Genomic DNA, 14,422 nt, shown 5'->3' with positions numbered 1-14,422 from the left:
ACAGACACACCCATTTATGTTAGCTGTCTCTTTAGAAGTATAAAGAAGTAGCACAGTACCAAAGTAGGTTTTTTTTTTTCAATGATACAGCATTTATTAATGTTTATTAAGCCTTTTATTGTACCGCAAGTACAGAAAAATACTAGTTAAGGTAAAATGCTACTCAGGCCTTAATCAGCTGGTGTTACTGATACAGCATTTTGAAAACAGTTGCAGCGAGAGAAGAAATGTGCCAGAAAAATGCAGATAAACTGTTCTTAAAGCATTAGAACTGACAGCACACCTAATTTAGTCAATCACATGTGCCTAAATATTGTTTCTTCCTTGTGCACCAAGTTCCGCACAATAAAATGTCTGAAAAGGATAGGGCATTAGGGTATCATAAAACAAGTTACACACTATTCCACCTCATCTTGAAATCAATTTCTTTTTAATAGAGTCTACTCATTCTCTTAGTGTTATTTTTTAAAGTCAGCATTAGTTTTGCCCTCCTAAATACTAGTAACCTCCACTGCAGTTTATCCCTTCATCCCCAAAACAGTGTACTTCACTTTAAAAGTGACCTCAGCTACAAGTAGCTAACCATAAATCTCAAGTCTTGCCACACTGTAATTTCAATTCAACTCTGCATCAGCGAAGGCCTTAAAAATTTTGCTTATTTCAGCAGAGTATTCTAAAATTGACAGATGTTACAAAAATATGTCACAACAACCTGTTTTGATATATCACACCTCACTGTCATTAAAAAAGGTTAGTGAAGCTTAGAAACCCCTTTTCAGAACCAAATTTAGGACAAAACTCAACTTTCGTCAAGGAGGTTCTTCCACCTAGTCACTAAGGGGCTTCTGTAGTCGACTGAGGAGCACGAACGAAACTACTCCAAATCTCAAAAACGTGATCTTTATGTTCACGAACACACACGCATGCATTAGAAGTGCTGAGGGAAGAACTGAGAGTTGAACCACCTGCCTAGAGCGTTCAGTCAGTGTCACTACGCAGCTCGGCATGAGCCACAGGCAGCTCGAGCAACCCCCGCCCTCCATCACTTTCCGAAAATCTGCACCTAAACACGAGACGCCCCACAACGGGAGAGCCCGAGAAGCCGCCGTTCTGCCACAGGCCGGCAGCGCTGCGGGCTCGGCGCGGGGCCCCCCCGATCGCGCCGGGAAGGGGCTGCGGGCTCCGCCCGCGGCACAACAACGGCGGCGGCGCGGCCCGGCCCGGCACAACTGTTGCTGTGGCGGGGCACGGCAGGCGCCGGGGCCGCTGCGGGACCGGCTCGCACCCTGCGGACCCCGCCAGGGCCGCGGCACCTTCCCCCCCCCCGGATAATCCCTCCCAAGCGCGGCGGCGCTGGGCTCCCGCTGCCCCCGGCCCCTTCTCCCGCACTGGGCCGGGCACGGCCCAAACGCGGCCCCGACCCCGGGCGGCGAGACGGGCGGTGCCCCCCGCCCTTCTCTCCCTCCTTCCCTCCCTCCCTGCTCGGCCCCGGGCAGGACCCCTCGCCCGCCGGGATGGCGGCGCCCGGCCGCGGGAGTGCCCCTCACCGATGGTGGAGATGAAGGTGGTGTTGAAGGCGTCCTCGCTGAAGCGGAAGAGCAGGCAGGTCTTGCCCACGCCCGAGTCCCCGATCAGCAGCAGCTTGAACAGATAGTCGTAAGTCTTCGCCATCTTCGCCTGGGCTCGGCTCGCCGCCGCAGCAGGAGGGGGCGAACGCGGGAGGGAAGGAGGGCGGGACTACGGCGGGAGGGCCAGGAAGGGAAGGGAAGGGAAGGGAAGGAAAGGAAAGGCGGGAGGAGGCGGCCCCGCGGACGCGTCACGGCGCCGGAACCGCCGGGCCCGACGGGGGCTGTGGTCCGCGGGCCCGGCACTCACTGAGGGACGTTTGGGGCTTTGCTGTCACTGCGCGGTCACAGGGCCGCGTCCCACGGGGCTCAATTCTCTTTGGATCTGACAAGAGTTGTAAAAAGCGTCACGTAGTTATGTGTTCTAGTGGCACATTAAATAATGGCATAATACTCCACGTCACCAATAAGTGAGTGTAATGTGTGACCTCAGAAGTTTACATGTTGCCCTGGGCATGTCAACTCAGAAAGAAACTTATGCACACAACACAAAAATTATTTTCATGCGGTCTCACATAACACTGGAAATGGGGATATTCTACAAGATATCTACTCTAGAACAGTTCAAACACTTTCCCCCATCTTTTTTTCCACTAATAATTATCTCTTGGTGTGAGGCAGCCTCATTATGTATTCATTATAGTATGTTCCCCACAGGATGTCACAAGGCACTATAAAAATAAATAGCACTACTGAAACACTTCGAAATGACAACAAAGAGTTACTGCTTTAATTTAATTTAAAGACTGTAGCCTTCAGACAAGCTATAAACAGAACTCTCTAACACTATAAATCACTAGAACAGTGCTCGGTTTCCTCTTAGCAAAAACAGGGAAAAGAGACATTTTCCCCAAATCATTCATCAAAGTTTCTATTAGTTATAACCCAGCTGACGACTGTAAAAGGTCCTTTCTCACTTCTGGGGTGGTTTTTTTTGTTTTGGTTTGGGGTTTTGTTTTTGTTTTTGTTTTGTTTGTTTGCTTGTTTTTTGTTTTGTTTTTGGTTTTTTTTGTGTGTATGTTAACTTGGCAAATATATATGCTGAGTTCTATAGATAATCAAACAAAATTAGTTTTGAATATTAAAGCTCTCTCATACATGGTTAGCCTCCTGCAAGCACACAAAAAATCACCTCGTGACATTAAACAACAATTTGATGGGGTGAAATAGGGCTAAGCTAGTCTAATGCCTGGCTACTGCTGTATTTGTGCACTGAGGAATCACTCCAGACAAATACCTTCAGCCATTATAATCCTTGAAAAAGCAAAACGTATTCTGCTCCTAGTTATTAATTATCCAAATTTTCCCTGTTAAGAGTCTCAGTTTGGTGGTATTCCTGGCCAATATGTTTTTGGTAGCAAATCATGAAAAATCCATTGACAGATGGGATGTAAATCTCTGTACAAGGTGAATTCAGCAAGAGCTTGTCATGAATGCTAATCTAACTTTCAGTTAATTGGATCAAAATATAACAATATAATTTTATATCTATACTTTTATATGCTTCATCATAATTCAAGTGAAAAAAATTCTTTTTCTTATTTATAGTAATTGTTTGATTGAGACCTCTGGAAGACCAGGATATCATCTGATAGAGGAGAATGAAAGCTGCAAAACAAGGATGGGGGGAATTGCCGGTTCTTTTTTTTTTAACACACCTGAGGACCTCTGCCTAGTTCAGGCCAGAATTTGGAAACATGGCTGCTTGGATCGTTTTTGTACTGTATAATTAGCAGTTGGGCTGTTTAAATGTTAAGATGAGTTGTTACACTACTTATTACAGGAATTGAGTTTATAAATTATAATGGCAACCTGGCAGCTGAAGCAGACAGACCAAATTGCTTAATTATTCAGTCTAACATGAATAATTGGATTATAGGAAACTGAAAATGAAAAACTAATCTCTGAAACATTTCCATGTAGCTGTACTTTCTGAGACATGAGTTGCTGTGAACTGTAATTATGGCCATGCTGAAGATTACTACACAAACACATTTCAGCATTGAAGAGAGAAATTTTGGGGTTAATATTCACTCTTGAGTTTTATGGAACACATAGGCTTTCATATGTCTCCGGAGCAATATGTTTGCGATTGCCATCTGTTACTCAAGAGTATTTTTATAGAAAAATAATGCAAATTACTTCCCTCTTCAATTACACTGGTGCTTTGCAATAGTGCGTTCTGCTCTGATTTGGAAAAGTGCCAGTTTGCCACATTCAAGGGACAGATGTTTACTTAACTATGAACTTTAAAAACAAGATATAAAAATTAAGTTACAATTTTTGATTTTCTAGAATATGAAAAAACTGAAATTGTTCAATTATATACCTTGTAATATGTTAGTAAAACTTTGAGGAGTACTATCAAAGCTGTTAAGGTTCAATAACCACACCTCTACGATACCTGTTCCATGAAAACACTTTGGAACCCAGTCTTTGTCATGGCACCAAATTGGGAAAGTTAACATTTGGTTTATGTTGCATTACAGTCAAATAGATCAAAAATTCTTTTCTTTTCTGGCATGGGAAAACCACTGAGGGGAACACTGAACATGTAGGAAATAGAAGAGATTTGAAACTATGGTTTACCTTTTGTCACAATGCAAAAGCAGATGGTACTGTAACAGTTTGATTCTGTTTTGTACATTTCAAAAAAAGCAGAATTTTAAAAGCCTTTACGATCCTTAAATTACTACCATTTTGCCTGAATAGAATCATAGAATCATTAAGGTTTGAAGAGAGCTCTGAGATCATTGAGTCCAACCTTTGACCAAACACCACCTTGTCAACTAAGCCAGAGCACAAAGTGCCATGTCCATTCCTTTCCTGAATGCTTCCAGGGATAATGACTCCATCACCTCCCTGGGCAGCCCATTCCAACGTCTAATCACCCTTTCAGTGAAGAAATTCTTCCCCATGTCCAACCTAAACCCTCCCTGGAGCAGCTTGAGGCCATGTGCTCTCATCCTGTCACTTACTCCCTGGGTGAAGAGCCTGATCCCCACCTGGCTACACCCTCCCTTCAGTAGTTGTAGAGAGTTATAAATTCACCCATGAGCCTCCTTTTCTCCAGACTTAACACCCCCAGCTCCCTGAGCTGCTCCTCATCTGACTCGTGCTCCAGATCCTTCCCAGCTCTGTTGTCCTTCTTTGGACTCACTCCAGCACTTCAATGTCTTTCCTGAGTTGAGGAGCCCAGAACTGGATGCACCCCCCAGCACAGGGGGATGGTCACTGCCCTGGTCCTGCTGGACACACCATTGCTGCTGCAGGTCAGGTGCCATTTGCCTTCTTGCCCACCTGGGCACACCTGGGCTCATGTTGAGCCACTGTCAACCAGCCCTCCCAGGTTCTTTTCTGCTGGGCAGCTTTCCAGCCCCTCTGCCCCAGCCTGTAGTGCTGCAGGGCATTGTTGTGAGCCAAGGGCAGGAGCCAGCATCTGGCCTTGTTGAACCTCATGAAAGTGGCCTTGGCTCCTAGATCCAGCCTGTCCAGATCCCTCTGCAGAGCCTTTCTGTCCTCCAGCAGATCAACACTCCCATCCAACTTAGTGTCATCCATGAACTTCCTAAGGGTGCCCTCAATCCTGTCATCCAGATCATCAATAAAGACCTCAAACAGGACTGGGCCCAGTACTGATCCCTGGGGAACACCACCAGTGACTGGTCCCAACTGGATGTGGCACCATTCACCACCACACTCTGGGCCCAGACATCCAGACAGTTTTTAACCCAGCAAAGAGTGCACTTATCCAAGCCATGGGCTGCCAGCTTCTCCAGAAGAGTGCTGTGGGAGATGGTGTCAAAGGCTTTACTGAAGTCCAGGCAGATTTCACAGCCTTTCTCTCACCCACTAGGCAGGTAGCCTGGCCATAAAAGGAGATCAGTACCACAGTTCAAGCTCGTCCGATAAACAAGTAGTCCTAATCAAGTTATGGCAGAATTCCTTTAGTCACTGGGGTGTAGGTAAAGTGCATCTGTTAAAGCCCTCAGTTTAAGAAAGGAACTAACAGGAATAGCAAAATGTAATTACTACTGCTATTCATATGCAGTAAATTCAAAAATCTTTACATACACATAAAAAATGCCAGAAAATTCTTGTTTACCAATGCCTACATTTTAAAGAAAAAAACAGATTATATTGCTACTTCATTCCCACTCTCATTTTTAGTTTCTCAAATAATACACATCATTACTTCTAGCTTTCAAAAAGTCTTTTCCCCCCTCAGTTCAAAGGTGAGACTGGTTAAGTAAAAAGACAACTGTGTGAAAATGTGGTTTCAGTGAAGCTCTTCGGCTCAATGCATACAAAATTGTAGAAAATTCTGCATCTTAATTACTTAAGTATAAGGTTTAAAAAAGCAATAGAGTTTAAAACATGTTGGTAGAACTAAGAGCCTGTTATTTTGGCACTAACTGGAATCAACAGGTCCAAGTCCTACAAACAAGAATCTTATGAGGTAGTCCTGCCCTGAATGCCACCTAACCACAAGTCATTAACATGAGCTTTGCCCCTTAGCTTTTGAACTCTGCTAGCCAATATAATAATATTTTTGATGCATATCTCTAACAACTCTGACTTTGGCAGGTACCTCTGGAATTCATTACTGTTGATGACCATCATGTGACACTCCTTTAAAAAAAGTCACTTATTCCCTGTTTCCAGTAAATAAATCTTTGACTGAAGGTAGATACTTCTGTGCTCATTCTACACTTTGTCTTACTGCATTTGATAGGTTGATATGTCCTGCTTTTAACTCGTAGTTTTAAGATCAATGCATTGGTTTAATTTTCAAAGAACAGTACTCTACTGTTGTGATCTAAATGTACGAATTTTCCAATGTATATATCAGAACTTTATATAGAAGAAGTTAAATCAAGTCATTATTGGGAAAAGAAATTACACAAAGTACGTACAGTTCAATTCCAGGAAGAAAAAACACTGTAAGATTCTTATCTGTAAAATCCATTAATTTCAAAGTTTGCTATTACAATAGCACTAAAAGTGGACTTTCTTCAGTTTCCACTGCTAATCTAAACTGTCTGAGCATAAGTATATTTAAACCAAATTATTACATGCCACAGTTTACACCATTAGTTTACAATCAATTAAAATTATAACTCTTAATTCTGAAGTACAGGCAAAACCACAGACAGGTCACATTCTGGATCAAACATACCACTTGAAGTGAACCTACTTCTTTTGAGTGCAGCTTCGAGGTGGTTAGTGAAAAGAAATCTAAATGGTCTTAACGATAGTATTACAGAGACACCCATCCCCATTTTAGTATTCTAGACAACTACTACAAGCATTAGTAGGGTGAATTTGTTTTTTTTTTTAATCAGTCACTACACACTTCTTCAGTGACCACAGGCAGTTTATACAAGGTTCTGTAGTAAAACCTCCTAAAAGCCATTTTTCTCACAATGACAAAGCAGATCCTAAGGAGCCACCCAAATTTAGGTGCAGAAGGCCACAAATGGAGCAGAACGAAGCAGTACCAGGGACAGCAGGTGCTCATCACAGTGAGGGCTTGCAGGCTGTCCCAGCCCAGCAGGAACCCACCCACAATGCATGTCCTCAGAGACACAGATTCAGCTTTCAAACACAAGAGACTGATACTCACAATGCAGGAAAAACCCAACTGTCATTATGTTGTTTTTAAACATTTCCAGATCAGCTTTTGGAATTTTTCTGTTGTCATTCTATGACAGATAAAGTTTCTTGATCTTTTCTCTAAAATGAGATCAAAGTCCTTGCTTGCTGGGAGAAGGCTGGAAAGAGGAAGTTGTTCTCTTAGACCTGAATCTATCTGTGTCTCAGTAGGCCAAGCCACAGACAGCAGACAGCAGCATTTGTCTCCTTGCTAACTGACACTTAAACTCAGCACTGCATTTCCGTTTTCTAAAGAGTGCACTTCAAAAAAAGCTTCAATTGTAAGATTAAAGGTAATGCATTAGAATTGACTCATACAGCAGGTCACTGAACTACAAGCAGTTACAAAAAGGAAATGAATCTCCAAGCAAAACCAAAATAGAGAACCAGAGGAATGTGTCCAAAACACATCCTGTTTTCAGATCATCCTGTGTGCCCCTCCTTCCAATGAAGCCAATTTTTAATGTGACTTTAAAGTCTTCCTCAGCCACCAAGGCTCTTTGCAGGAAAGTCATCTAAGGGAAAGCTAGGAGGAAGAGGTGAAGAAGGGCTATTTTATTGCAGGTGGTGCTTTATACATGGTGAAGGTATTTTATTTAACAAAGGAAAACATAATTCTCCTTCAAATGCTGAATCAAAAGCCTTAAGAGATTATCCACTTTCCATTCTGCTTGCAGATAAATAACATGCATTTGAAAAGGATGGGAAGGTAGTAGGAACAGCTAAGACCCAAGAACTGACTCTGTGCTGGTAACTGGTTTATGTTCTTAGCTTCACAGGACAGCATGCAGAGGAAAGTATGAGTCAGAGCCCTTCCTATTAAATTCCCCATGATACAAGAAATACTTCCAAAATACCTCTATCTGTGTGTCATCACCACAACAGCGCATAAGGAAAAAGTGCTAACACAGCATTACAGTGTTACAAGGCTGTGACAGTGAGAAGAGGAAAAACAATATAATGGCTTGGAGCACTACAACACATGGGGTTATTCTGGCAGAATAATGGAAAAGTTTGAGGTGGAAAGTATTTTGAAAGTTGTTACAGTGTCAGCACTGGAGGGACCAAGCCCAGCTTTGAGAATATTGTTGTCAGAAAGGTATGCTTCTATGAAATTATATCCTCACTTGTGCTCATGGCAAACTTTTCAAATAATCTTTGCTAAATGCATCAGTTCCCTCTTAGAAAGGCATGTTCCCTTTGGACGTTTGGGAAGCCTTCATATCAAGTGATTTTTGTAAGGTCTATTGTGCCACCAGGAGGATTTCTATTGAACTACACTTTAAAAGTGTTCCAGGATAAATACATGTGATTTTACAGACTACATTTGTGATTACTGACTTATGGGAAAAAATAAAGTCTCTTACTTTTTAGTCTCTTACTAAAAAAAATTAGTGATTTTTAAAAAAATTTCCACTATCTGCAATATTTTTATGTCTCATAAGTTGTCTAAATTGATTTAAGTATATGAATGACAACTAACAGAAATTATTCTGCCTTTTTCTTTTTGACTGGGACGGGAAACTGCAAAAGAATATGCTCACAGGTACAGCTTCATGCAATGCATCATTTAGTGTGAAACAACATACATATGTTCAGTTCTGGGATCCTCAGAACGACAGGGAGAGGGTCCTGTAGAGGCCCACAAAGATGACGAGGGGTCTAGAGCATCTCTCTTATGAGGAGAGACAGTGGGAGCTGGGCCAGTTTAGACTAGAGAAGACTGAGAGGGGATCTAATTAATGCATATAAGTGTCTTCAAGGCGAGTGCCAAGAGGATTGTGCCAGACCTTTTTCAGTGGTGCCCAGTGATGGGATGAGGAGCAATAACCATAAACTAAACCACAAAAAGTTTCACCTCAGCATGAGGAAGAACTTGTGTGTAAGGTGGCAGAGCACGGGAACAGCTGCCCAGGGAGACTGTGGAGCCTCCCTCTCTTGGAGACATTCCAAACCCACCTGGACACGTTCCTGTGTCACTGCTCTAGGTGACCCTGCCTTGGAAGGGGGTTTGGACTGGATGACCTCCAGAGGTGCCTTCCAACCCTAACAATTCTATGATTCTGTGCCATGTGAGTGATGATTTAGTCAGCATCTAGCGTGAAGTCGATGCACTTCTAAACGGCATTTATAGCCTGAAAAGGCCAGCGTCACGTACTGGCGTGTTGGAGGCACATGTGCAGCTGTTTTGCAGCGGGCACGGTCCCGCCCCCGACACGCAGCACAGGCGCGGCTCCGGCTCTGCGCCGGGCGGGAGCGCGCAGAAGGGGCGGCTCGGCGGCGGACATGCCTGTGAGTTGTTTACAGCCCTTCACCCCCGTGCCCGGTGCCGCCTGTCCTCGGGCACCGCGGGGACCTTGGGGCGCGGGGGGTAACGGAGCGGAGCGGACGCGACTGTCCCCGCTCTCCGGCCGCCGCTGCGGCCGCTCGGGCTCCCTGCTGTCCCCGGCCCCCGGAAGCCGCCGGGACCCGCAGGCGGCCGCGAAGGCCCCGGCGGGGCCCGGCCCCCCGGCCCTGCGGCCTGGCTGCGGCCGCGCTTGGGACAGCCCCGGGGCGCCAGCCCTGCTCCCATGTGGCCGCGTAACGCGCAGTGCGCTTTTCCTCTTGCCCCACCTAGCTGGCCAAAGACCTAGTGCATCCCTCCTTAGAGGATGAGAAGAGAAAGCACAAAAAGAAACGTCTTGTGCAGAGCCCAAACTCCTACTTCATGGATGTAAAATGTCCAGGTAAATATTTTAAATGTTCATATGTTACGGAAGGAACAAACTAATTTTGTATACTGTTCATCTTCATATAACGGTTGATTATTATTTCTTTTTTTATCTGAGTTTCATTTATCTATTCTGTAGAGAAAAGGGTCTGTATATTGCTTTCCGTTTTTTAACAATAGAAGTGTTTCAGTCTTTAGAAAAAGTTAATGCAAACAATCCGCCTTTTCTTTTCTGGAGGTTATGGCATGAGACCTTCTTTAGTTGGGATTTTTCCTTTATAAAACCCTTGCAAGTAGGGAAAAACCCATCCCCCCAGATTTGCACGTATAAAAAGTGAGATTAAATGGAGGCCTTAAAGCATCCATAGCACAAGTTTCAAACAGAAGCCAACATTGTTTTCCTCCTTTTCTAAGTTAGTTCTGGAAGAGCAGCTGGAAAAACTTTTGACAAGGATATCTGCAGGTATCCTGCACATATGCACAGAAAGTAAAACATAAACAACTGCGTTTTTTGCATATTGCTGTTAAGAACTAAGCTGCCATCTAGCTCATATACAAGGGTAATAAGATGTTGCCTATGTCCACTTTTCACAGATCTTCATTACTTTGGCTCAGAGACATCTGTATAGTCAACTTCTCTTTTATAAAGTAAACCATGGGATTTTTTAGCACCATTACAGGAATGTGCTCTACCAGTGAACAGCTTCTTTGTTCAGCAGTTACATCCATATTGCCCAGTGTGGCAACTTCCTAGAAACTGCTGTAGCCTAAGAAGATTATAGCAGTAAGAAAACACATAGACTTGCTTACAATAGTGATCTTCCTCACTAGAAGCAGGGAACTGTTGATGTACTCAGGTTTTCTTACTATCTTATTCTATCTTAGTAGCCTAGTTTTCTAAGAAGCTCTGAGACATTGTATTCCATCTAAAAGTGATGTAAATTAATTTAAACAGCTTGAAAGTAAACTTTTAAACATAGTTGAAGGCTAAGCCTCTAGTGGTTTTTTGGTTTTTTCTTACACTTTCTTCAAAGCAGTATACATGAGTGCATACACTGTGATACAGTTAGTGTCAACATAGGCCCATAGGTCATTGGTTATCTTCATTATTGTTGGGTTAATTGTTTTTTGTGTTTGAGGGATATATCGAGCAGAGCAGGAGAGCTTCAATGATAGAATCCTATGCACAAGGCATTGAAAACAGCAGATGGCCTTATGTGTCCCTGGGTCAGTGGTATTGGAAGTTCCTGCCTCATTACTGAATTGGATTGGGCTCATTTCCCTGCCAAACCCACAAACGTTAAAAACTCATCAACATGGAAGTTCACATTCAACAGGGGGAAAACAACATTTGCTGTGATTAAATTTTAGCTGTTAGCAGTTTTTCACAAAGATTTGTACACTTACTCTTTGTAATTTAAACAAAGCAGAGATCTGTTGTTCTGTCTAATAGTACTTCTCCCTACCAAGCAGTCCTTTTGTCAGAGGACCCTCCTCGCAACATATGTTCTATCTTAGCTTTCTGATCTACATGTGCTGAAAATGTAATCTCTGCTCACCTTTGCCTATTTATTTTGTATATCCACATCCAGATTAAACCCTTTACAGGTTTTCTCCCTCCAAAAATACCTCTTGGCTAATTAAAAATACTTTTCAGGGGAAGAAATTGAAAAGCAGTGAAAATTCCATTTTTAAGCCATGTATGAGTGATTTAATTCTTTCTTAAGTTGTAGAATTTATAAGTTGTAGACAAAAGCATTGCATAAGGAATTAGTGAAGTTATTCTGTGCCAGTCTTTGCATTTAAATATTATGTTAGTTTTATAGAATGCAACCAAGCACAGGCCTTTCATGTACCAATTATTAAACAGAAAGCAAACATAGATTGAAACAGCAGTATTTATACTCCGAGCTGCCAGGTGTTGTCAACAGCAGTGTTCTACTGTTACAAGTTAAATATTTCTCCAGCTGCCTGGGTTCTTCTGTTCAGCAGAGAAGGCTAATCTAGAGCTGCTCAACTTCTTTGCAGGAGATGTGATAAGCAAATTAGGGCTTGTCAGCCAGCAGGCTGTGTTGATATTTGTATAGGGGTCATACCAGTTTCAGTTACCTAACTTGCTTTCCTACGCATTTAAATAAAGGCAAGCACTTTGGAACACAACTATTTGCTTCATTTGGTTTGGTGTGTTGTGTCATGAAATACAGATGTATTTTTGGACAAGGGTAGTTAGAGTACCTGATTCAATTAACACATAAAAAAATGACGCTAGAAATACCCAGTGGAAAGGTTCATAATGCTGTTTTTCAGGGTGCTACAAGATCACCACTGTCTTCAGCCATGCTCAGACAGTAGTCCTGTGTGTAGGGTGCTCAACTGTCCTGTGTCAGCCAACTGGGGGAAAAGCCAGGCTCACAGAAGGTAAGGGCAATAAAGGCATTTTATAACCTGCAAATAGTTTAGCTTTGGTTTTGGAAACTGATACTGGAACACTTACTTTGCAAATTGCTTAGAGTTGGCTAGTAGAAACATTGTTAATGGGCCCAGAATTGTGAATTTTTCTTCAGATTCTTTGTTTTTAAATGGCTATACAGATATGCCAGGCAGCTAAACACCTACATTGTCATCAAACACACTTTATTTTAGGTGACTTGTCATTTCCTTCAGCTTATATGATGAATACTGCTGTTTAACTCTGCGCTATGTTTAGAGCGTTAAAAAGCACCATGAAAGGAGTAGGGTACTTTTGCCAGGCTAAAGTAATTCTGTGCCACTTCTAGTCACACTAATGGCTTGCCTGTTTGTTTTTAAACAGCCCTACTGTAAAGCAGTTCTCTGGCTCAAAAAAAAATTGTTTTGTATAAATGATAAGGGAATAAATAACCACTGATAATTATAAACAGATAACTCGTATATACAGATAACTGGTATAACACCAGTATCTTTGAATGCAGCCCAGTGTCTGTGGTATATGAAAAGCACTGGAAACACTTTAGGATTTTAAAAAATGTAAAAACTAATCCAGATTTTACTAATTTCTTGTTCAAAGGGCAAAAAGTGAACATGTATAGAAATTACACGTAGCAGTGCTTATATATAATGTGCTACTACACAGGGGTAGTAAATGTGAGGACAATACCTGAAGTAAGGCTGTTGAGCAGTTGAAAATGGTAGCAACACACCTAGCAGCTGTTTCAGTTTGGGGGTTTTGTCACTAAGGAATGGAACAGTAGACTGAAATTTTAAAAGGCATCTGGAAGAAAAGAAATGGTACATCTTAGTCTTATTTTAAGATGAATTGCATGAGAGCCATGTTGTTCAGGTTGAGCTAGAGAAGACTTACAGTGCTAAATCTTCTCCTCTTGTGGTACATGAAATTTAAATTTAATCCATGAATTTTCCTTTCATTGGATGGACAATTTTTCAAGGCAGTCTAACAATTTTAGTATCTAGACTATTCGTATCTCTACTCATGTGATTTCTTTGCAGGCTGTTCATTTAGAAGAAAGCAACACTGAATGGTTCAGCATGTGATTTTTTGGATCTGTGCTCCTGAAAGCCTTACCAGTTTAAAAACGCCTGTTACAACAACAATGTAATTATGATTGATTTTGTACAAATTACATGCTACTCCTGACTAATCTGCTGGAATCTCTTTCTCAATAAATGATTTGAACTGCAAGTTTTTCCTGTAAGTTTGCAGACAACTGAGCTCTATTTTTATAATTTTGCATTTAAACAGTAAAAACCTTGGACTTCTGCATCCTTGCTCTTGTTAATCATAAACTACTGCAGCGTAATGCATATAGCAACAGAAACTGCTTTAAGAACACATTTAGTGTATTTTATTACTGCAACTACCCTAACTGCAAGGGTTGCAAAAGCTAGATAGGATCTTAAATGGCTCATTTGCTTTCAATGTTGCTGTAGTCCCTTCCCCATCTTGGGTAATATGGTGATAAATAAAAATGTAGAGTTACTCACCTATGTTCAGCTGTTTCTCTGGAATGCCTGGATTTTTCCTCCCACTAATTTGATTTCAGGACTGCACTTGGTATTCTAAACTGAGATTTCTATCCCAAAAAAAAAAAAAAAGGAATCCTTTGCAAAGCACTGAAAGCATTCAGTATAGAGAAGGCAATTGGCATATAAGAAATTTTAAGTCATGCAACTACACTAAGAGATGTGAATGGTATCTAGTCATTAAAAAACCAGTACAGCAAACCCATGCATATTGTCAGTATTAAATACTGGCATTAAATAATTGCTTTCTTGCAATAAGGAAAAGGGTTTAATTAGTTTTTGAAAGCCATGCCTTTCTAAATTGCTGGTAAAAATGGATTTTGTTTTTAACCATGACAAAACATTCAAACAAAATCTTACGTATATCTTATTTTACTAAATAATATCTCAAGTTATGTATCAACATCTCTTT

The 14,422-nt window shown here is 41.8% G+C and overlaps 2 protein-coding genes across 5 annotated transcripts in view; one reads left to right on the top strand and one right to left on the bottom strand.

The window, feature by feature from the left end:
• Nucleotides 1-1,749, bottom strand: part of RAB8B (RAB8B, member RAS oncogene family) — a 30,977-nt gene extending 29,228 nt beyond the window's left edge. For all 3 annotated transcript variants that reach the window (XR_007206618.1, XR_007206619.1, XM_048318056.1), the window contains exon 1: nucleotides 1,548-1,749. Coding sequence is in view for 1 of the 3 variants with exons in the window: in XM_048318056.1 (XP_048174013.1) it covers nucleotides 1,548-1,671 (124 nt within the window). In the remaining 2 variants the exon portion in view is untranslated. The remainder of the gene's footprint in view (nucleotides 1-1,547) is intronic.
• Nucleotides 1,574-13,966, top strand: RPS27L (ribosomal protein S27 like). 2 transcript variants are annotated; one of them, XM_048318059.1, is made up of 4 exons: nucleotides 1,574-1,656; nucleotides 9,898-10,006; nucleotides 12,298-12,408; nucleotides 13,477-13,966. In XM_048318059.1, the coding sequence occupies exons 2-4, from the start codon at nucleotides 9,988-9,990 to the stop codon at nucleotides 13,503-13,505; spliced, it is 159 nt and encodes a 52-aa protein (XP_048174016.1). In that variant the 5' UTR covers nucleotides 1,574-1,656; nucleotides 9,898-9,987; the 3' UTR covers nucleotides 13,506-13,966. The 2 variants fall into 2 exon arrangements, with proteins under 2 accessions (XP_048174016.1, XP_048174015.1); XM_048318058.1 differs by lacking the exon at nucleotides 1,574-1,656 and adding an exon at nucleotides 9,464-9,572.
• The last annotated feature ends 456 nt before the right edge of the window (nucleotides 13,967-14,422 follow it).

This window comes from Corvus hawaiiensis, chromosome 13 (assembly GCF_020740725.1).
Source record: "Corvus hawaiiensis isolate bCorHaw1 chromosome 13, bCorHaw1.pri.cur, whole genome shotgun sequence".
In the NCBI taxonomy this organism is placed as follows: Eukaryota; Metazoa; Chordata; class Aves; order Passeriformes; family Corvidae; genus Corvus; species Corvus hawaiiensis.
This window is presented reverse-complemented; position numbering and strand designations above follow the sequence as displayed.